Below are 23,465 nucleotides of genomic sequence, written 5' to 3'. Positions count from 1 at the left end.
TACTAAACGCATGTAAAAATGTGCATTTATGGGTTGTTCCAGTTTATTATTTACTGTATATTTTGTATATAAATTGTCCTCCAGGTTACACATTTTTATAAAATCATAGTCGATTATTTGGAAATTATGACAAGAAGTGGAAGTATTTAAGAGGATACTGACAGTTGCCCTGTTACACAGAACAATTATTTTTTTATTGTATTGGTGTAGTGGTTAGCATAGCTGCCTTGCATCACTTGGTTCCTGGGTTTGGTTCCTGGGGTGCTGTCTGTGTGGAGTATGTATTTTCTCCCATGTTTGCCTCAGTTTTCTCCCACAGTCCAAAGACATACTGGTAGGTTAATTGGTTTCTGGGAAAATTGTACTGACGTCCTGTCTGTATCCTGACTTGCGCCCAGCTCTGGCTCCCCCGTGAATCTTTACTGGACTAAGTAGTTAGAAAATGGATGGATGGATTTTTAAATAAAACTTGAATGCTCAGACTACTTATTTTATGATGTGTGAGAAGTTAAATGTTAAATAAAAAAAGGTTGCAGAATGTTTTCACATCCCTTTGTCTATACATAGTGAGTGCACCTTTGGCAGCAAAAAATGTTTTTGTAAAGATTGGTACCAACATCGAACTATAATGTAGTGTAACTTTTCCACTTTGGAAATTTGCTCAAGCTCTGTCAGCTTGGTTGGGAATTATTGATAGACAGCAGTTCTCAAGTCTTGACACAGATTTCACAGAGCCAGACTGGGATATTCACTTTCTTCTTGTTATACCACTCCAGTATAGCTTTTTCTTGTACTTTGGGTTATTTCTTCTACTGACTGTTGAAATGTTTCAATTTGTCTTGTCTCAGCAGAAAACATTGTGCTTCATGTTTGATGTATTGCTTAAATGCTTTGTTCCAAACTCTCTGTGGGATTTACTGCAAGATAGTGTTTTCTTCAGCATTGGCTTTAGATCTGGTACAATTATACCTTGCCGTTGGAGTTTTGTTTGGCTTTTAATCAGCCATCAGAACTAATTTTCAAGTCCCAGGAAATTGAAGCCAATATTTCTTTCCTGCTGATGGTTGAAGAACCACAGGTGCTCTTAAGTGTGTGGACTTATGCGTCATCACAGGGTCCTTGTCACCTGCCTGGACCTTAATAAACCTTTGAGGAAATAGGCTTTCAACTAGAACATGAAATAAATTTCTGTGATGAAATGTCTCTGTGTAGAAAAATGCAATGCTTATAATACACACCTACAAATAAACCAGTTGTTGCTAAAGCTGCTGTGTGGATAAATGTAAGTGTTTTAAGTCATCACTGGAGAGGTGAAAAGAGTCCAATGCTATATATATGTCTGTGTGGCAGCACATTTAAACAGGTGACTGAATTAGCACAACAGTCTACCACCCAGTTGGCAGGCTCTATATAACATAACAGCATGAAACTAAAAGGTGGTTAGATCGTGTGCATTCCTTTTTTATCCTCTACTATGAAAACACCCCAGTCACAATAGGACACTCACTGAAAAGGTTTTGAGTGAATTTGCTCTGTGTAGTAGAGGGGGGTTTCAGCCAGTTATCTCTCTTTCCATTAGGCAGCTGATAAAGTGTGATAATTGATGTGCTTTGCCTCTGGTCCTGCCAGGTCCTGTATGACGTGCGAGGGATTTTGGAGAAAAATAGGGACACATTCAGAGATGATATCTTGAACATGCTGAAAGACAGCAGGTGAGCCATAAAAATAGACAAACATTCATTTCAAAATATAGAACTCGCTGGAAAACGTAGGATATATTAGGAAAATGTTCACAGTGTTTTTCAATATTTTAGTTGTTTTTTTCATACCTTACTGTATGCGTTCTCTGATTCTTGGCTGATTGTTTTTAGTTTTAATATTCTTAAATACTACAACATAGTTAAAGGTAAACAGTTACTGAAGAGATAGTGGTAGGCGCCATGTCAAGAAATAAGAGGTATGTCTGTGTTGCATACTTCACTGACATACTTCAGAGAAAGGGTAGCCAATATGATTTTTCCAATACGTAGAAGATGACATAAGAAAATATAGTAGAAATAGAAAATAAGGGTCATATAAACAGTTCCTCTAAATGTATAACGTATGAAAACAGTACTTATTTTAACCCTTTCAGAGAAACTGTAAAATAAACCTTCAAACCAAATTACAGTAGCACTCACCTTTTAATCTTCTAGATAGATTTTTATGATTAATAAAATCACATATTCACCTTTTTATTCTTCAGATTTTATCATTTTTTCTGTGTCTCAGTTGACTTATTTTTCCATAACATACAAACTGTAAGGTACAAACCTTTAAATGGTTAATTGGGAGCAGAGTTAATGATCTTTTGTGTTGATTGTATATACAGTGTGGTTAGTATGTGTTGCATGTATGGTACCGAGTTATAAAGTAAACTCGCTCAATGCATTGCAATGATAAATCTCATTGTTTATGCTAACAAAAAGCCTGTGTTATAACCTTACCAAATACAAGCCTGTTGTCTTGGGTTTTTTGTTTCAGGCTGGATTTCATTTACGACCTATTTGAGCGAGTAGCCAGCAGGAATAGTGAGGAGACACTGAAGATGGGCACTGCCAGGCGTAAACCCACTGTCAGCTCCCAGTTCAGGGTAAGAGAAAGACAAAGTGTGTCAAGGGGGGATGGGGGTGTTGGGCTTGGGATGCATCGTTTGAATAGATGTAGTGACTCTGAAGTGGTCAGAACAAACCAAAGTAAACCAAGGTGCACCACAGCTGTGTTGTAGCTGGTGGGTAGTAATTGGCTGAGCACTGTGAAAGTGTCAGAGTGAACTGTCTTCCCAGAATCAGACAGAATCTTTGACAGAAATGCCAGGAAGGGCCCACATTATTGTGTAGACCAAAATTGCTGAGATGTGACATATGAAAGTATTGGCGCCATTCACAGTACAGTGAAAGGCCCCAAATAAGCAGGTGTCTAAATGTGGTTACCTGTTTACTTCTGTGTGATCTCTTCTTTGGATGTATATATTTTAAATATTACATCTGTGGAATACAAGGGGTTGTTTTCAACAGAAACTCTTAAAACAAAAAAATCTGAACAATTTTCTATGAAATGATTATGCTGTAATGAGGGCTTTCCTTTGGCCTTTCTGTAAATATGTACAGTGAACCAATAGTTCACAAAAGAGGAAAAAAGGAATGCAATTTTAAACTCGGGAAAACTCATGCTGAAATGAGTCTGTGATGGTAGGATGCCTATAAGCTATAATATTTTCTCAAACTCCAAAGATTTGAAAAATACTGATTGTAAGTTCTAAATTGAAAGAATGGTATTTTTTTATTATTTATTTTATAAGGTAGAAATACAGCATAGTGACAGGTTCACTTAAAAGTGGCAATCTAAAAAGTAACTTGGCAAGGGATATAGCTTTGTTTCCTAGCTCAAGACTTATACTATGGGGATTACAGCAGCCCTGGGTGAATGTGTTCGACATTCTTCTCTCCTGTTCTGGTGCAGACTGGAGACATGCAGTCTGAAAATAAGAGGGCTTGGTGGATGGAGCCAAGTTCAAGGGTCCTTGCTGTCTAACAGAGTAAATCTCCTCTTGCTAAAGATAGCTGAGGTGTTAGACATTGGAGCTCATTAATTTGGAATGGTGCCATATTGGTGGTTAACATGACATGCTGCACATTTCAGAGTGTTTGTGTATGTTAGTGGTAAATCCATCTTTCAGTTAGCATTAGTAAGTTTCCCCAACAACACAAATTATTTAATGCCAAAAAGTTCTTTTTGGCAATGCTGTTTACACAGAACTGTAAGTGATGAGAAGTATGATGATTCATGAATGCTGTCCAAATTAAAACCTTGCTCTATGCTACTTTGTGCAACGTGCAGGTTTTATGTTGTTCTCTGTTTGGTAATGTTCCTAAGTGGAAGTATATCAACACAGCCTGAAAGGTTTTTAATTTTGTTGATTGGAATTGTCTTTCTGCAGGACTCCCTTCACTCTTTAATGGCCACACTGAGTGCTTCCAATCCCTTCTTTGTTCGCTGCATCAAACCCAACATGGAGAAGGTAGGTAAAGCAAATATGCCCCCTGAAAATACTGTCTGTGGATGTTTTGGGACTTTATTGCAGGCCTTTCATTCTGCACTACATGTGTTGGAGGTATGATATGAAAGTTTTCTAAAAAAAATCCCAGAGAAGTCTACATTGATATTTGCTTTAGTCAGAGTGTTTCTGAGAAAGGGCAGTCTTTGGCAAGCAGAAATAAAAGTCAGCAGTCAGGAATGGGAAAAGGGGATACATGGCTGTTGGTTGAAACCATTTCCTTGTTAAATGAAATCCTATAGGATTTGTATAAGGTAAATGCTTAATTAATGCAATCGTTAACAGTCTAGCAATACCATCTTTCTTGGAGTTTTGTAAGTTAGATCTTTATTTACTGAAATTTATACATTTTCAGAGACACGCTTTTGCACTTGATGAGTGTAGGCAAGAGAAAACAGGAAAACTGAGCATAAATCTCCCCAGACTGCCTTCTAATTTGCTTCATTAGACAGTCACTTCAGCTCTGTTGTACACTCTCTTCTAGATTTCAGCAGATGTAATGTAAGAAATAATGAAAGAATAAAAATAGGACAGCTAAATATTAAGTGCTTGGATTTTTATTCCAAGAGAATGATACAATTCGAAACAGGACAGAGTGTTCCAGACGCTGCCTTGGTCTATGAAAAGAGCCTCTTTGTGTTTCTCAAATACAGAACAACGGAGCCTGGCTGACAGCACATTCTTTCAGCCCAAAGCTTCTACAAGAAGCCAAAGGTCACTGTTAGAGGACCGCCACTCATTCCAGCTGCCATGAGCCCCCTTATTGACCCCGTAACCTGTGCTACTGCAGCAGTACTTTCATGGTTCACAAGTCCGAAGGCAGAAAGAACAGCCATTGATTTAAAGACTACAGCACTTTTTCCATTGTCATCTGGCTATGCACCTCACATTGAAATACACTGCAGCCTCTGTGTAAAGCAATTTGTCTACTGGTGCATTGTCAAACCTGCTATAATGTAACTCAGTTACAGTATACACACAATTTTTTTTTGCCCTTGCCAACTTTTAAAACTTTGTCAGGATTAAAAGAGTTCGCCCCCCCCCCCCCCCCAAAGACAGGAAAAATAAGTTAACACTTCTAGACAAAGAATATAAAACTGATTTATTTTACTTGCATATCTTATACAAAATTTAACAGAACTAAAAACTAAAAAACTATACTTCTTGATTATGCCTAATGTGTTTTAATTTCTCTGATATGTTTAATATTGTACACAGTGTTTAATGAATATAAACTTAATGAATATGTATATAAACTTCAAGGTTTATAAGAACGACAAACAATTGTTCCAGTAAGGATGCTTGGCAGGGGTGAACAGAACCTCTAATGACCACTGCTGGATTGTGGCTAACAGAACAGTACCATTGTTCCTTGTCTGCTTACAACTCTTTAAATCAAAACCTGATTCTGTTTCTGAACCCAGGTACAACTTTAGGCCCTTTTTCCATGTTATAAACCCCGCATTATGTGATGATCCCAAGTTATAAAGATTGTCCTCATGTACCACCTCCTCGCTGTGACCTAGAAAACAGTACTTTACAGTGGAAAGGGGCTCAGTGCAAAGGTGAACAGTGTGAAGTGGGCTTCTCTAGTTGGTGGAGGAATTCTGAGCCGTGATATAGGGATCAGAAAACGGGTGATAGGAGGACCAAGCCTTTGTGATTCATGGCAGCTGTATAGTGATCATTACAAGGGCTTCTTATGTAGTTCTGTGCCAGTGTTGGGGAAGGCTCTTATGCTAAAGATGTCATCCAACAGGTGCCACTATCAGAGATCTCATGATATGGCATTAATACTGAAGGAGTCTGAAGCAAAACTGTCTGATCCCAGAGTTTGATAACTCCAAGTTAGTGATCAACTTTGCAAGACAGCAGACATTATTATTATTATTATTGAATGCAATCGATAATATGATCACACAATGTTTCCTAGAAAACATTTGTAAGTTACAACAGTATTTACATAATTGTTTTTGCCAAAAATGTCCCAGCAAAAAGATGAAGTGGATATATAGTGAAGAAAGAACAATCATACAACTTTTTTTATTACAAAACATCAGGATTCTCTATTGATCTTCTTCCTTGCCAAGGATATCAGCGTGGCAAACTTCAGATTTCAGTATCTCTGATGATGACTTGCCTCTTAAGTGGCAAGCTTCTGTGGGAGTGGGAGCTTCTGACTGTGTATAGTATTTCACCTGTCTGCCTTGTTTTCATTGAGTACAAGTTGAAAACATTGTGTACGAGTAAAAAAAACAGGAAATTGTAATGCAGAGAAATATTGATGGGGAGACAGATTAAACTAGAGAGAGCTATGACAAGAAATTATGTGCTTACATTTTACTTTAAATTTTGTTATGTCTTCCCTAATGTTACCGATGCAACTGTAGTATCAATTGTATTCAGATCCTTAGTTAGCACTGAAGTGAAAGTGAAAGAAAGCTCTGTAATTTTAGGGAGAAGATTGATATTAAATCCCCTAATTGCCTAGCAGTGAAGGAAATAGGCCAAACCAATGGTCATTGTTGGGACTTACACTTGGTTTCATTGCCTGTCTAAATGAAAGAATTAAGTCACATGGCTTTTGTCTTTATATTTTCAGTGCTGAAAAAATGGAGTCAGATACAGAAATCAAATTGTCTTGGGCAATGCTGTGTATAATCCTCAATTCTAAACCAGAGTCACAGAAATGGCATTGTATCTTTTCTGTGGACATTCCACCCATGACGTTTCTCCTTCTGTTTTTAATCAGTTACATCCAGAGATCAGATAAACCATATTCCCTTTTGTCTTGGCATTTGCTCTGCATGAACTTGTAGACTTGCAAAATGTAAATGTTAAAGTGCAAACGTCATCCCACTAGAGAATATGCTTTAGCAATTCCGTTTGTTAATGAAATAACTGCAGACTGAGAGACCATTATTTCCCCTGAAATTTAGAATCTAATAAAGTGTGTTCCCAATCCTATGTCTGAAAGGTACTAAATATTAATAAAAGGTAATAAATATTGTCCGAGTACTTGACATCTGTTTGGTTGTTTCTCTCAACAGACTCCCAATAAATTCAACCCAGAAGTCGTTCTGAACCAACTGCGCTATTCTGGTATGCTGGAAACTGTGAAGATTCGGCGAGCAGGATTTCCTGTTCGCAGGCAGTTCAAGGATTTCTACAGCAGGTAGAAAAATGGCCTATGAATCTGATATATCTGCCATATAGTGTATCCAAAAATACTGGGTCAAAACCGTTTACTTTTCAGTCAAGGTATTTATATTCATGCTATTGAGATCAATGATACATAAAAAATAATATGCTGTATGTTTTGGAAAAATCCATCCATGCACATACTGTATTCGATCACATGGAATTAAAACATATTTTGCATTCAACCAAGTTATTTCAAGTCACTTGAAACTTCAAGTGATCAGAAGTACTGGGACACATTCACTTTAAGTTTATTTCAGTGTAAAAGTCTAAATTTGGTTGCATAGGTAATAGCTAAATGACATCTATGATCCTTTGTGCTCATCAAACTCTTTGTATAATCCTTTGCAATTTGCTCCTTTTGCTGTTGTCACCTTGAGGTTTTACCTGTTCTTGGGTTTTTTTCAGTTCTTTCTTAAGCTTGTAAAATGTGTGGTCAATTGGATTTAAATATGGGGATTGACTTGGCTAGTTTAAGACTTTACAAAAGTTTGATTTTTTTTCTTATGAACCCTTTGATTCAGTGGAGTTTCTGCGTTTTTATATTCCATTGTTGAAAGTGGATTTGGGTCTTTAAGTAAGACCATCCAATTAATCCTTTTCACACTTGATTATCAAGACATAAGATATGGTTTTCAGAACAATTGCTTTTGTTAAAAGTGTCTGTTGGGTGAACACTGCATCCTCTTAAGAGTCTTTTGATTTGTTAACATTAAGTGCAGCAATTATAACAAACTCATGTTAATACAAAATACAATAGAAATAAGTATTGTAGAATTAATGCTTTCTGAGTGTTGAAAAAAGGCAGTTATATTGTTGTTTTGATATAACACATTCCTGTTTATTCATTTAAAATGTTTTAATTTCTCAGTAATCAAAGAATTATTGCAGTTATGCAAATACAAAACTCCATCTAACTCAGTGGAAAAGCCTCAGAAAAATCTCAGTTATTAAATTTGAAAACCTGACAAGTCATCAAGAGGGAAACCATACACGTATAAATATGGCAACAAATATCTATACTGAAGTTAATGATCCATATTGTTGTTTTCTTCTGGTTTAAACAAAAATGAGGAAGCTGATAAAACACTGAAGAAGCTGATGAAGCCATGTTTTAGATTTTTTTCTTCATATCTTCGTGATTAAATTACGACATGGCATTTTTGCCTTTTTTGTCTTTGCTTCAGATACAAAATGCTGCTGAAGGAAAAGAACGCTACTGGGGATGAGAAGTGCAAATGCTTGGACCTGTTAAACTCTCGTGATGTCACTAAAATGGAGTGGCAGCTGGGAAAGACAAAGGTATCCACGTCATTAATCGTTAAGAATATTACTACAGTAATGCGCTGCCTGTAGCCGTCATCTGCAAGGAAGCAGATCTGCAGTTTTTAGCCATAGACTATCATGTCCCTGTGTCCGTGTGTCATTTGTGATTTTGAAAAAAGTGAGTGCCTTTGTCTAGATTCACTCTATATAACACTAATCATCTCTAAGCACCATTTAATTGTGAATTAATACAAAAATAATACCCAATATTTCAGATGTTAATGTAAAACCTATTTATTGTTTTTGTAAAACATATGTTTGTCTCAGTCTATATTACTGTACTTATCATCCTCAAATTCTGTCTGTTATGGTAAGAAACATAAATGACAAACATTATTCTTTCAGGGTATGCTGTAGTTTACCAAATACCCACTTAATGTGCTTTAACTTCATAGGAACTTCTTAAGGATTCACTTTTAAGAACCAGACTAAAACACCAGGGACCCTTTTTAGTTATTTATTGAACTGCATTTTGAAAACAAGTCTCATCCTACTTCCCAGAAGAGGCTGGTATTTTTCCAGCCAAGTTTGGAGAGTTCAGAGTGCCATAATAAGCCCACAGAAACAAGGCTCTATCGAGAAGTCATCAAAGGCCCTGGAGATTTTTGTGGTTTCTGCATTCTTGGCTCTCTTTATGCTGGTGACAAATTGAAGGTCTACAAGAGTAGAACACTGTGGGATTAAAATATATAAAATAAATGACAGCTGATAGTTCTTTTTTGTTGTTTTTAACTATATTATAGCTTTATTAATCTTTATTTTTGCCTTGGTGGTTCAGACACAAATTAGTTTTGTCAACCAGCAAACACTTTTGATGTTATATACACTCTTACTTACTGAGTAATTAATGTTCCATTATATTGCTCAGTAACTAATACAATTGCAAAGATTTTTGTGCATTTGGCTGCAGGAGACAAATGTTTATTTTTTCTGCCTCCTGAATCATTCTTTGATTTTTTTAAAGTCTTCTTAGAACAAGAAGTATTTGACTTAAGTAGGAAAAATCAAAAACAAGTCTGTTTTCAGTTGAACACTGGGAGTAGACAGCTTAATTGCAACAAAATGATGGATATGGTATCTGATATAAAAACAGAACAATTAGTTTTCATCAAATGTACCAAATTTGCAATAAAAAGTTCAACGTGCTGAAATAATGAATGTAAAATGTAATTTTGTTGTGAAAATTATCCTAAAGTGTAGATTTTGACAAACATTTTGACCTCAAGGTCTTCATCAAGCTTCATCAAGATTAAGCAATAAACATCTAGGGCCGTTTGAGAATGCAGCTATAATTTTATTTGTCGTCAAAGGAATGTCATTCCTGAACATCATATGTATCTTTTGGTTAGTTTATTTATGTCATTTTCAAGAATCATTTGAAAGATGACCCAGTTTCATGTTAGTCAAAGGGCCCTTTTTGGAACTGATTATTTGATTACAATATTTAAGTCACTTTTAACACATAGCCAAGAGCTCCAGCAACACATCTGTTTGAAAACAATTCTGTGATCTGAGTTCTTAAGGTATTATAAGGTAAATGGAGGATGAGGAAATGTATTCCATTCACTCTGGAAGAATCTAATTTTTCCATTGTAACAAATTTGAAGGTTTGTAAAACAACAGGGGGACTGAAAATTCACAGAATGTTGTTTGAAAACAATGCAGAAGCAAGTGAATGCTGATGCCTTTAATTACCCTATGCAGAAAGCAATTTCTTCCTCTCAAAGTGTGCACTGCTATGAAACTAAGGTTTCTTTGTCCGTGGTGGTTAGCTTTCTTGTGACTCACTGCTAGGCAGCGACACCTTCCCACTTTCTACGGTTGTGCTGCTTCTCGATTATAATCAGTGAGATAACAACGCACTGTATGCTTCATGCTGTCTGTGAGCCTGAGTTCATAGTAAGTTACAACCGGAGTTTCCGTTTGGCATTTTATTTTTCATATGGCCCTCTCACGCAAAGCTCTTGATGAAATAGGGATCTAGGTGGCTGAGTCACATGAGTCTTTTCCTGTTTTGCTATGTTACTTTGGATCAGTGGCTTCATGGATTAAAGCTTCTTAATCCTGGGTTCGAACTTGGCTTTGTATATGGGGGGAAAAATACACAACCACATGGCTTGTCATGCTTGAAAATCTCCAGAGCAACCTCACCACTCCAGTACTGTAATGAAATGAACCCTGAACATATAGAAAAAAAATAGAAAAGGTAGTCTCTTAATCTTCGCTGATTTTAGGCTGCAATTTTGTAAACAGGAATTGAATATCTTGCTGAGATTTTCCGAGTAGAAATTACTTGATTAATCAAGAAGAAAATGATAAGTGGAATGGTTTAGAAAATGTCTAAAAAAACAAATTGAGTGGACTCAATTCCACTCATTAAAACTCCCCCTGCTCTTGGTGCCTAATTGATTCCAGAATGCTGTTTTCTTTCTTCCCAATTGGTCTCAGTGAATCAGCAACTCCCACATAACTGTAGAGCCGACAATGTGGGTCATTATTATGTCCTGTTTGTCACAGGGCTGGTCTTCTATTGAAGCTAGTCAGTACTTTTTATGCACAATACAGTTTTTCTTCTTGCATATTTTTAACATAATTTAACCTTAATTCTCATTTGCATACATAAAAGACATTGATTGAGAATATGTTGAGATAAATATACTATTATGTAATATAATTTACTTTCTTTTCAGTTATTTGTACTCAATTCCATTGGATGTATTTCTGATTTTTGAAGGCACATTATGCACTCTGAATTATTACCTGCCAATAATAACTTTATTCTAAAATACAAGAAAAAGCTCCAAATGTAGTAAAGGTATCTTGTGTAATTTTCTTTTTTTCCAAAACTACAGAGCCTTTATAAAGAGTGAGATAAAAATGCAACGTTTTGACAATTTAAAGAAATTCTTAGAGGTGTTTTCCAAATTAAAAATGATCGCAGCTTTGGAATGGTTTCAGCCTTTTTTATATAAAAAAAAGAAATCTGTTGTTAGTAGTTTCATTGAACTTATTGGAGTTGCTTTCTGTTATGGCCTTAAAGGATAATATGCGGAGGCCTTGCATCTCAGCTTGAGCACACACACAAACACACAGAGCTGCTAAGGATATGCCTCACTGATTGTTCAGCAGTAAAATAGCTCCATTGTTCTACAGCGAGGTCAGAAGTGGACAACCTTCCCTGTGCTGCTCCCATTTGCTCTCAGTGTGTCATAGTTATAAAGTACTCAAGGTCATTTGCCTTAACCCCTTAACTCCCTCAGTAAACACACCAGAATGTGTTTACCTGCATTCGTGTTATTTAGCAACTTCAACATCCAACTTTAACTACCATTGGTAAGACCCACACTAATCAATCCCGATTAATTTTTTTTCTGAACTTTTCATTAGTTCATTCATTCATTAGCAGCCTGAATTTAAAATATCACAACAATATGAATGTAATCTGAAATTACCTACAGTTCATGTTTAAGATAATCAGTTTTCTTCTCTATCTCAATTATTTTGCCTAGTGGACTATTTGAAATGATGACTATATCATATATTGATATATATATATATTGAGTCATATGACAGTGCTGGTTTCTGTCTGATATATATATATATTGAGTCATATGACAGTGCTGGTTTCTGTCTGATTGCCACCTAGATTGGATGCTTTTGCAAGGAATAATTGCGAGATGTCTGTGAGAACTGTTTCAACCACAGACTGGCTGTTACATCAACCTGCTCAGGCCAAAATCAATATCAAGTGAAATCAATAAGAATCAAGTAAATTATATTTCCAAATTATGGTAGATAATTGGGAGATGCTAAAAACATTTAAGTTTTTTCATTGAATTACATTAAAGTAAATACAAGGGTATCACACCATTGCAGGAAACAATCTCTGGACTTCTAACTTCCTAATATATATAATAATAGTAGTTCAGGTGGATAGCTGCGTCAGCATGCGTAGGCTGCAAAGGAGCAAGTAATAGGTTTATTCCATGCTGAAAAGAGAAGAAAGAAAACTCAACGTTTTGGCTGTGGAGTCTTTTTCTCCTTCCCTTACACCCGAAGAAGGCTCCACAGCCGAAATGTTGCATTTTCTTTCTTCTCTTTTTAGCATGGAATAAACCTATTACTTGTTCCTATATAAGATAGTTTGTACTGTTTGGTAAATAGAATGGATTTTTCACAAGCCTTGGTGAAATGGGAAGGACGTTACTGTCAATGGTCAGATTTCCCAAGAAATATCCTTGTGTTTTCCCTGCATGAAAAAGTCAACCCCTGCTACAAGCTGCCTATACAAAAGCTACAGTTTCTCATATATTGGCTTGTCAAAGTGTGCTAATGTGCATTGCATGAGTTTGTAGGTCTGCTATTAGAGCTTATCGAGCACACTTAATCTTGCTGCGTTTGGCATTGTTCTGGTAAAAGCATTATATAACAGGCAAAAATGAAGGAGAGCAGACATGAGGTGAACTGATCTCTTGATAAGTCAACATTGCCTCATCTGAATCAGGCAAGTACGCCCTTGGGCAAAAAGTTTTTATACTTTTGCAAATGTTGCTAAGCAGCACTGAAAATCAATGGAGCCCTCAGAATGAAAAAATACATGCTTTATACTCATGGTTGACATGGTACAGATTGTTTTACTAATGGACTGTAATCTAATATTCAGTAATCTGACTACTGTTTGTTGTGGTCCATGTAGAAGTGAAGGACAGAAGGTTGACAAAGAGTTTCAGTCCTTGGGGCTGTTTGTATGAAGGACAGGCTAGACAGCATTAACATATTTTATAGCTTAAAGTTAAATGACTGACTTCATCTGAATGCTTAAAATATCTGTCTACCTGTCCAAAGTAAAATGAAGGCTAAAAGTTGGCCAACATATAATGGTTTAACTGGTAAAAGGAAGACACAAGAGGGATCCTCACTCCTACTTTTTGTCTGCATTATACATGACATCTCAATTATTTTGTTGTATCAACTTTTGACTTATTTGGTCTGAATAATTACTGAGAGTTGCATACTTTTCAAGGCCACAGTGTCTTTGGGATTTCTTTACATTCTAACTACTGCTTGTATATCATAAAACTAATTATTTGCTTCAGTAAACAATTCAATGTATTCCCAGGTTAACACATTGGTCATTTAAATACAGTATAATAATAAAAACTAATCCAGTGATTGATTTGTCCTGTAATGTGTCTAGAACTACTTTCTACAATGACAAGGAATGTTCCAGTGCCAATGAAAAGGGTTAAAATCAGCCATAGAAAATGCTTTGTTGAGATTGAAGTGGATCTGGAATTTGTCCACTTTGCGTATGAGACTTGAGATTTTTTAAAGTAAATTATTTTACCAGTGAATAAAAGCAATCTGAGCTGGTTTTAGACCATCCAAAATGGAAAACTGCAGCTGTTTGATACATTGCAATCTATCCAGAAGACAGAAGATCATTAACCTGTCTCATTGAGCCATTCAATACTACAAAAATGATACTGTGAATAAAAGTATACCATTGAATACTTTGTACTATTTTGGTCATCAATATTGGAATCTGAGAATCGTTTCAGAGAAAAGAAACCTGATAAATTGCTGGCCTCAAATGAGAGGCAGCCACAAATCTAGCTCAGTTCATTGTTTTTCAGTAGCTGTATAATCCAAGGATCTCCACCTGTCCTTTCTTGAAGGAATACAGGATTTGTCAGATTCAATAACATGGCTGGTCAGCTTGTTCCATACTCCCACAGCCCATAGTGTAAAGTGCCTCTGGTTCTCAGCTTTAAATGTACCTTCCCAAAACTTCCCCTTGTTTCCTCAGTTGTGTGCCTTACTGTGGAATCTGATGCCCCTTGTCAGTGCCTTTGGGCATTTTGGAAACTTGAATCAGGTCTCCTCAACATGAATCAGCATTCTCTGTTCAAGACAATTCAGTATTTTAGGCAGCCCCTCGTTTGTAACTGTTGTTATACCTTTTGAACAGGTTAACATATGGAAAAACATTAATAGCAGTGTTAAGGTCCTTTCCCAGACACTTATACTAATGTGGTTTAAATTCTTGGCTAGGTTGTAGACCAGATATCCTGAGTGAGTGTGTGTATCTGCGTTTGTATGGATTTGAGTGTGAAGTTTTTGGGGAGGGGTGAGGGGTGGTCTGTGTTTCCTTTGTTGAAACAATCTGTGTGTAATTATATCTGGGGTGATTGTGTGGAGAGGAAATTCAGTCCCAGGATTAGTATTTTGGATTGTGTGGGATGTGGGAAGGATGTGGAGAAGGAAACTTCCCAAGAATGGCTTTAGCACTGGTGCAGCTGTGTGCTTGTGATTGCAGTAACATCTGTTGCATCCTCACAGGGAACAACAGGTCCACAGTAGCTAAACAGATCTGTACCACCAATTCAATAATTCACTAGGACTCACTTGCCATTCTGGGTCAAAGTATACAGCCTATATATTAAAATGAGGGGACTTGACATAAAAATAATACAAAGCAGAAAATGGAGCATGCCCAAACATGCCCAAACTCCATACCTGGCAGTTTGTGCTTGTGTGTCACTCAGAACTTGACAGTAACAGACAGTATCCCATGGGTGTAGGGTTACAGTGGGAGGAGATTGTGGTGGTGTTCATTTAATATGCTAAGGATTTGTTCTAAAGTGGAATCTTGTTTTTAAAAACGAATACTGAAACAGCGATTGATATCCACAAAAACATGGTTAATGCTCAGATTTGTGTTTATTTTTAAAAATAATAGTGAAAGATTTTGTGGTCCTGTTAAATACCCAGGAATTTGGTGGTGTTAGTAACTTATGTAGCCATGAAAAACCTGTATGACTTTCTTTCCATCTACCATGTTTTCCCTGGCTTGTTTCCTGATCTATGCTTTGATGCAAAATGTCTCAGAGTCTTATTTTGCAGGTTAAAGCTGAGCCCTGTGTTTCAAGCGAACTGTCAGTGTGTACAGACAATATTCTATTTATGAAACCTTAAATCTTAAAACTTCTTCTTAGAAATTCTTATAAAATATGGAGGACATCTTGTATTTTTAGTTTTCTGTTATATAACGGATTGCTGACAGCAACCAAAGCAAACATCATTGTTCACATTTTGCAGAAGACAAATCTAATCTGAAATTCTGTTAATATAAAGTGAATATAACCCCCACAGACTCTCTACGGTAGGCTCGGAAATTGTAATTGCTGACCCTTGGAAGAATGCATCAGGAAGCAAAATATTGTGATTGTTCACTAGCCTGTGCACACAATAAATTTGTATCTTAGAAAATGGATTAGCCTCATTAAAAATATAGGTCAGCACTCAACTAAGTTTTTTGCAACATTTAAGGTGGTACAATAGGTAATATTAATTTCAATTTAAATTAGTATGAGATTACCCTTAGGAACCTGTTTATAATCCTACAATATTCAAAAAATGTCCACATGTTTTTTTTACTTGTACTTTTTTACAATTGACTTCTGTGGCAGCTAAACCTAAGACGTAAAATATCAATAAAATCAAGACTAAAATGTACAGCGCTTAGGTTGATAGCGATGAATTGGTTTTAAGGCCAAATAACTCCAAGCTCCCTTTTTATTTATACTGCAGGGGGCTTTATTTCCTATTGCTACCATAGGATAGGAAGGGGTTAAGTAGTGTGTGTCTATAACCCGGTTTCTTTCTGCCTTTACAAGAGCAAGGAGAGGTGTGGCCTTAGCTTTGGACTACAGCCATTCACAACTTTACCTCCCCCCTTCTCCCTTCTCTATCAAACTGTCCCTCCCTGAGCACGTCAGTACAAGAGGGGAGGCCGTAGCAGCAGCAGGACTACTTTTCCACGCAGCCTGTGTTCAGTGCAATGACAACCTGTCATAGCACGCATTTGACTCTGTGACTCTGGGGGATAATTTCTACCACATCCAGGAAGAAACATCGACAACTTCCCTCACTTTCCCCCCAAACCTAGTCTTTCAGATTCACCCACCCCCACCCCCCGCCCCCCATTCCCCGCCCTTCTCCACCTTCAACCTCCGTGGTCTCACTCGTCTTGCAGGTGTTCCTGAAGGAAGCGCTGGAGCAGAGGCTGGAGAAGGAGCGGGAGGCAGTCCGGAGACAGGCTGGCGCGGTGATCCGAGCCCATATTCTGAGCTATGTGGCAAGGTTAGTGATCCTTATGGGAGAAACACGGAGAGGTTGGGAGGTGTATGTACAGGCGGTTTTGTGGTATCAGACCTCTGAACTGTGAGTTTTATTCTGCTGCAGAAAATGTGTACTTTAAACCAAAATCCAAATAATCCAACCCTGGATTTCGTAGACAGGTGACACAGAGTGCTAAGCACAAGAACTGCGATTGAAAAAAACTATTAATAATAACATGCTAGGAATGTTATTATTAACATTAATGTTATTATTACAGTTATGGAATCATTATCGTCATCTACTGTTTTAGACAGAGATGTTAAGCTTGGAAGAATGTTTTTTTCTGCCCTTTAATTGCATTTAAAATTGTTATTTTCATTTTAAAACTTACAATATGCAATGCTGGCAACATTGTACTGAATGCTTTTAAGATGAAGCAACAGATACCAAAGTATGCTTCAAACAAAGTGTTAAAACAAATTGTACACGTACCTTTATGTTGTAGTTATTGTGTTTTGGGTAAATGAAAGATAGATATTGCCTCTTTTGTTACTTATGAAAGAGGTGGTGGTATACTGTGGGTGAATATAGAATAAAGACAAATCTTTTGTTCCTTTTTTTCCTGCTCTTGTGTTGAAGGGTTAAGAGGTAGATGGAAAGCACTGAAGGAATGGAATGAACTGTTAGACATATTCAAATCAGACAAGTGTGCTTAGGGTTAATGTTGTTAGTAGCTGCCAATTTAGTGCAAAGCTTAAAAATAATGTGACTAAATAAATCACTGGAAGACAAAAGACCACTACAGATCTCAACTGTCTGGTCGCAGTGAACCTCCTTTGTATGTTTACCTGGAATGTACACAGATTAAGGTATGTTTCAGTACTAAAATGATTAATATTAAATGGGTTAAGTCATACTGCTACCTTTGTCTTTCAGGTGTATATGTAAACTCCCTTATAAATGTTACTACTAGATCAGTCCTTGATTTAAGTATGAAATTTGTCCTCTTTTGTGTCAAAACTGACTTGGGTTAATATGGGCTGAATAGCAAAATATGGGCCAATCAATACTTAATATTATGGAGTAGTTAATAGCCAATAATATCAGTTGTTTGTTTTGCAAAGATTGTTTTCTTTGAAGGCAACTCCAGCCCAGTTTTAAAACATATTACTGAATGGGTTTTGCCATCTATTCTACCAGGTGTTTTCTCAGGCTTTGCTAGAATACACTACAAACAGCATATTGTATCTATCCTAGATATTAGGGAATTGTACAACCTAAATCATCCATCAGTAGGATAAACCATTCTTATACAATGGTTTTCTGTGATCTGATGTAGGTTTTAATTAGATACTACAGGGGCTTTATTAAGTACAGTAGTCTTTAAAATTTGGTGTATAGGTTAGGTCAGAAATACAAATTATTAGGAGGTCTGATTGTAGCCAGTGGACAAAGGATGTTTTCATTCAGTCACAGACTGCTGAGCAAGGAGACATCTAACTGGGTGGTCTCTCTGAGAACCTAGTGGTTCCTGAAGTAAAGTCTTAGAAGGAAAATAAAACTTCTCCTGCCATTTGCCCTATTGTTTGTACAATGGAAGAGAAATAATAGAAGGACATCTTTACTAAGTGCAATAAGCTATCAACATTGCCTTCTGCTGGTTTTCATTCTGTTTCAGCTTGGAACAACTTACAATTGGATCAAGCAGCTGCTAAATTAGGAGGGTTTAGCATGCGTTCCAGGACACTCCGTATTGACAGTTTAAGGCTGCCTATAAAACCAGCAAACCAATTGCTCTCTATGACGAGGGTGGCAGGTATCTGCAGTAGAACAGCACCCACTGTCATTGGCACCAAGTCAAAGTTTGCCTAGTTGTAGTGAGGTGAAATTCCTCACTAAGTCAAGTTCCTCTACCTCACTACACTACTATGAGGTGGAAGAACTTCATTTAAGTACATTGGAAGGTATACTAATGAAAGGACGCCAGTCAAATCTATATTGCTAATTTGGATGTATCATATACATTTCTTGAAACCGAAACCTCTCAAAGAGTCCGTTTTAACCTATTGACTGAGTCAATATGTTATGGGCTCCTACTACTCTTTATACCTCCTATATGCATCACCTAAGTTTCCATTTGTGACCTTGGAGTCCAGTTTCATTGTTGAGCTAGAAGTATTCACTTGGGATGACTTTATCTTACCTTTTAAAGATTTTGAATACTTAGTTAAATCCCTGTTTATTCTCTTTTGTTCAAGACCAATGAGACAGAGTTCGTTTATCCTATCCTGATGTTCCTTTGAGCCTAGGAATCATTTGGTCTTTTTTAAACAATTTTCCAGGCAACAGTAGTAGTAATAGTAATAGTAATAATAATAATAATAATAATAATAATAATAATAATAATAATAATAATAATAATAATAATAATAATTGCTTACACTTATATAGCGCTTTTCTGGACATTCCACTCAAAGCGCTTTACAGGTAATGGGGATCCCCTCCACCACCATCAATGTGCAGTCCCAACCTGGATGATGCAATGGCAGCCATAGTGCGCCAGAACGCTCACCACACATCAGCTATCGGTGGGGAGGAGAGCAGAGTAATGAAGCCAATTTATAGAGGGGGATTGTTAGAAGGCCGATGGGAAATTTGGCCAGGACGCCGGGGTACACCCCTACTCTTTTCGAGAAACACCCTGGGATTTTAATGACCACAGAGAGTCAGGACCTTGGTTTTACGTCTCATCCGAAGGACAGCGCCTGTTTACAGTATAGTGTCCCCGTCACTACACTGGGGCATTAGGACCCACATGAGCCGCAGGGTTAGCGCCCCCTGCTGGCCCCACTAACGCCTCTTCCAGTACAGTCCTAACTAGTCCTGGACAGATCCCAAGTCTTTTTGTATTCCCTTTGTTGGTTCTACATTTCATGCACACAACTTACATTTATGTTATCTGTAAATTTATCAAGTTCACCTGTTACATTATTGTTGATGTAATTGTAGGAATGATAGTGAACACACTATCCAAGAGGTGTTCTCCTAATTACATCAGCACATTCTGCAGCTTTACATCTTGTCAGGGATGTTGTCCTAAGCAGTTCTCAATTAATCACTGTCATTTCAGAATTTATGTGTGTAGAACTTTCTCCTTGAGAAATCCAAGTAATCATGTGTTTTGCTGGTTTCAATTGCACTTGTCGCTTGTTCCAAAAATACTAACTTATAAGGATAAGTTGATCCAGATAGTTAACCTAGATAATGGTCTACAAACTACATTACTACTTTCATTACAATTGGGAAACTACCACCAGACACATGCAATTAACTCTCAGTTCCAACAACACCTTGTTGTCTCTTATTATTTATTATTGTCTCGTATTATTTTGGGATCATGTTTACCTGAGGAAAAGAATACCTGAGGCAAACTTTGCTGTTCTTTTGATGTGGTAGTATTTTAAAATGTTTATATCTTAGTCATAGCCTCAATTGCAATATTACTTTCAGTCTCTTATACATGAAAAAGGCAACAATTATACACTCTTATTTATCCATTAAATCCCATAGGAAGCACTACAAGAAGGTCCTGGCCAGCATCATCACCATCCAGAAGAACTATCGGTCCCATTTCTGGAGGTGCATGTTTCTGCGGCTGCAGGCGGCTGCTCTGGTGTTTCAGAAGCATTGGCGTGGCCAGCTGGCCCGCTCTCTGTACCGACAGCTCCTCGAGGAGAAGCGCAGACGAGAGGAGGAGGAGAGGAGGAAGAGAGAGGAGGAGGAGGAGAGGAGACGAAAAGAGGAAGAAGCCGCTGCAGAGCGGAAGAGACTGGAAGAGGAGGAGCTAAAGAGGAAAGAGGAAGAGGAAGCAATCCGCAGGCGACAGGAAGAGGAGGAGCTGAAGGCTCGGCAGGAAGAGGAGGAGCTGAAGGCTCGGCAGGAAGAGGAGGAGTTACAGCGAAGAAGCGTGACGGATGTGAGCGTGCAGAAACAGGAAGAAAGACAGAGCAGGTATGGAAAATATTCCCTTCCTCTGGGGCTCAATTTTCTCTCTCCTCAGAGGCAGCAGCAATTGGCATTAATCCTGTACTCAGAACAAATAACTACACATCAGACATAAAGTAGAGTAATAACGGTTTGAATTGCATTTACCACAGTTTTACCGTTATATTGTTTTTATACATTTAAAAAATTGCAACATAAAATCTAGAATTTAGCACATGGTGCAAAACAGCAGGAAAAAACCCATTTAGTGTCTGTAACAGAATTCCAATTAAGAAGACACAAACTATGCCACTTCATTAGTAATATGACCACATTTCCCATGACTTTAATTTTGAGAATAATTGTATCAAATTATTGAATACTTAAAAGTCCATAACCAATTATAAATTAATGGACAACCTTCTTGCAAATGCCCATTTTGAAGAGTGCAAATGCTAATCAGTACTAATCACGTCTGTCAGTGCTGCTAAGATTAACAGTATTTTTTCTATTTCATTTTCTTGTAGAGAGATGGAAACACTGGAAGTAGAGTTTCTTTCTCCAAAGGTAATTTCTTACTGTTACAAAAATATTAACAAAGTGGCCTTGTGCAGTAAATAGGTGTATTTAAAACATTGGTGTTATAATGTAGATAAATCGGAAGATTCAAATTATCAAACTTTTAAACTGATTGTATAAAAGACTTTTTGAGCTCTCTATCAAATGTTTTTTTTTTAATGTGCATTACAAAATGAAATATCAAGAATGGTACCTTGCACTACAGTTTGTATGTATGCTCATAGAAGGTGTTCTGGCTCAGGATCCAAATCATTATGCAATAGGTGAAAGAGTTTATAGATTTTTGACAGTATCTAAAATGAGACATCAAAGTGAGGTTGGAGGGGTTAGTCTGTAACCTGAGTGCTGCTCCTTCTCCTTGCAAAGTTAATTATTTTGGCACATTGTTCTTCATGTCATTTATCTCTATTTTTTGTGATGTCTTCACAGCTGAAACCTCTGGAATGCGTTAGACCACATTTGTCTCAAATTGTCATTTTGGGTTGATTGTATTTGTAGAATGTAGAACTTTTATGATGAATTAATGATGTATTAACTGAACTGCAGGACTGCTTCACTCGCTGCTTTAAAATGAACATACCACTTTTCACTAAACACATCTCTCGCCCCGTTTCTCTCGTGCTCCTCCCTCTCCCCCCTTTCCCAGAAGGAGCAGGCAGCTCCTCGGACTCCGAGCCCGCAGGTCCTGGAGGAGGAGAGTCGTCAGATGGAGGAGATCCTGCGCCTGGAGCGGGAGATCGAGCGGCTTCAAAAGCAGCGGGAGGATGGCGTGTCGCTGCTGTGTGAGACCTCGCGGACCGAGCTGCAGCTGCGCCGCGAGGCCGAGATCCGCCGTCTGGAGAAAGAGGCCTCGCGGGTGGCCCAGGAGTTCCTGGAGCTGCTGGATTTTGGGGGCCTGGAGCACTCTCTTTCCAGCGAGGAGAATCTCAACGAGCCCTCGGAGACCACCACTGCCCCCCTAGCAGAGGAGGAGGTGGATGAGGGCTTCCACGCTGAAGACGAGACCAACCCCCTCCCTGGCACCGAGGAGGACATCTTTGCCAACCTCCCTCCCCCTCCGCCAGATCTTATTGCCCCCGAAATAGTGGAGGAAGCTCCCCCAGTTCCTCAGGAAGCACTAAGCACCTCCGAATCTTGTCCCCTTCCCCCTCCTTGTCTTCCTCCCCCTCCCGCTGTCACAGAGGATGATGGCGATGACTACCAAAGCATTGACCAAGCCATTCCCGAGAGCCTGGCTGACTCGGAGGAGCCCATCTACAATGTTCCCCCAGACCTGGAGTCTGACTATGATCATGACGAGTTTGAGGAGGCCTTGGCCAGCTCCGGAGATGCAGGCAGCACCAATGATGGACACTTAACAGATGAGGAGGTCCTACGCAAATCCACCTGCACTTATAACAGCCTGGACTCATATCGGGGCAGCTCAGATTCAGTGAGTGGCAGTAAGCCTGTTGTTAGGCAATGGATTGTCAGTATGAGCTCCAGATTTATGTCAAGTTTTAAAATGTACAGTCAAATGTTATCCAGCTTTCACTTTTCAACAGTCTCGTTGATTGATATAAACTTGTCATAGCAATTATTGTTTAATTAAATAATTGAGAAACTAGATGAGGTAAACCAGGATTAGAACCAGATTGTGATTGGCCGTCTAACATGATGATCCACTGAGTATGAAATTTAAAATGGAGTTGCCAACTGTTTCAGATTTTGTTTTAGAAGCAGAGTTCAGTTAAGAAAGACATAAAGCGAGTGAGTGTATTTGTATGATGGTATTTTCTTTACTTTTTTATAACTCTTCTGATTTATAGGACCTGTTGTTCTCCAATAATGATAATTTACTGGATACATTCCCATCAGGTGGAATGTTTTAAAAATATTTTAGAGAAACGCATAAAATCCACAATGAAAATTTCTGTTAGATCATTTGGATGAATAGGAATAACCTAATTTCTGTTATCTGCTAGTGAAACTAGTTTTGCTAATAGTGAATTATTTCTCTAAAAATATTGGAGGTAATTATTTTGTTCAGTTTTTAAAATGTAATACTTGAATTAAAAATACAAATGTTAGACAGTGGATTCAGTTTGCTCAGTATAGCTTTATTAAAATGAACAAATCCACAAGATTTGCACTCTGTAAAGTAAATAGGAAATTA

General features: G+C 37.7%; 1 protein-coding gene across 1 annotated transcript in view; it reads left to right on the top strand.

Annotated features, from left to right (window-relative positions):
* LOC102695284 (unconventional myosin-X-like) overlaps positions 1 to 23,465 on the top strand; it is a 134,030-nt gene that overhangs the window by 90,767 nt on the left and 19,798 nt on the right. Inside the window, exons 17-25 of the mRNA XM_015359310.2 lie at positions 1,630 to 1,712; positions 2,524 to 2,632; positions 3,980 to 4,060; positions 7,147 to 7,271; positions 8,485 to 8,599; positions 16,662 to 16,768; positions 20,318 to 20,758; positions 21,259 to 21,298; positions 21,957 to 22,742. Coding sequence (XP_015214796.2) covers positions 1,630 to 1,712; positions 2,524 to 2,632; positions 3,980 to 4,060; positions 7,147 to 7,271; positions 8,485 to 8,599; positions 16,662 to 16,768; positions 20,318 to 20,758; positions 21,259 to 21,298; positions 21,957 to 22,742 — 1,887 coding nt within the window. The remainder of the gene's footprint in view (positions 1 to 1,629; positions 1,713 to 2,523; positions 2,633 to 3,979; positions 4,061 to 7,146; positions 7,272 to 8,484; positions 8,600 to 16,661; positions 16,769 to 20,317; positions 20,759 to 21,258; positions 21,299 to 21,956; positions 22,743 to 23,465) is intronic.

The sequence above is a fragment of the Lepisosteus oculatus genome, chromosome 12, assembly GCF_040954835.1.
Source record: "Lepisosteus oculatus isolate fLepOcu1 chromosome 12, fLepOcu1.hap2, whole genome shotgun sequence".
Classification (NCBI taxonomy): Eukaryota; Metazoa; Chordata; class Actinopteri; order Semionotiformes; family Lepisosteidae; genus Lepisosteus; species Lepisosteus oculatus.
The sequence above is the reverse complement of the archived record's forward strand: the minus strand, read 5'-3'. Positions and strand labels throughout refer to the sequence as shown.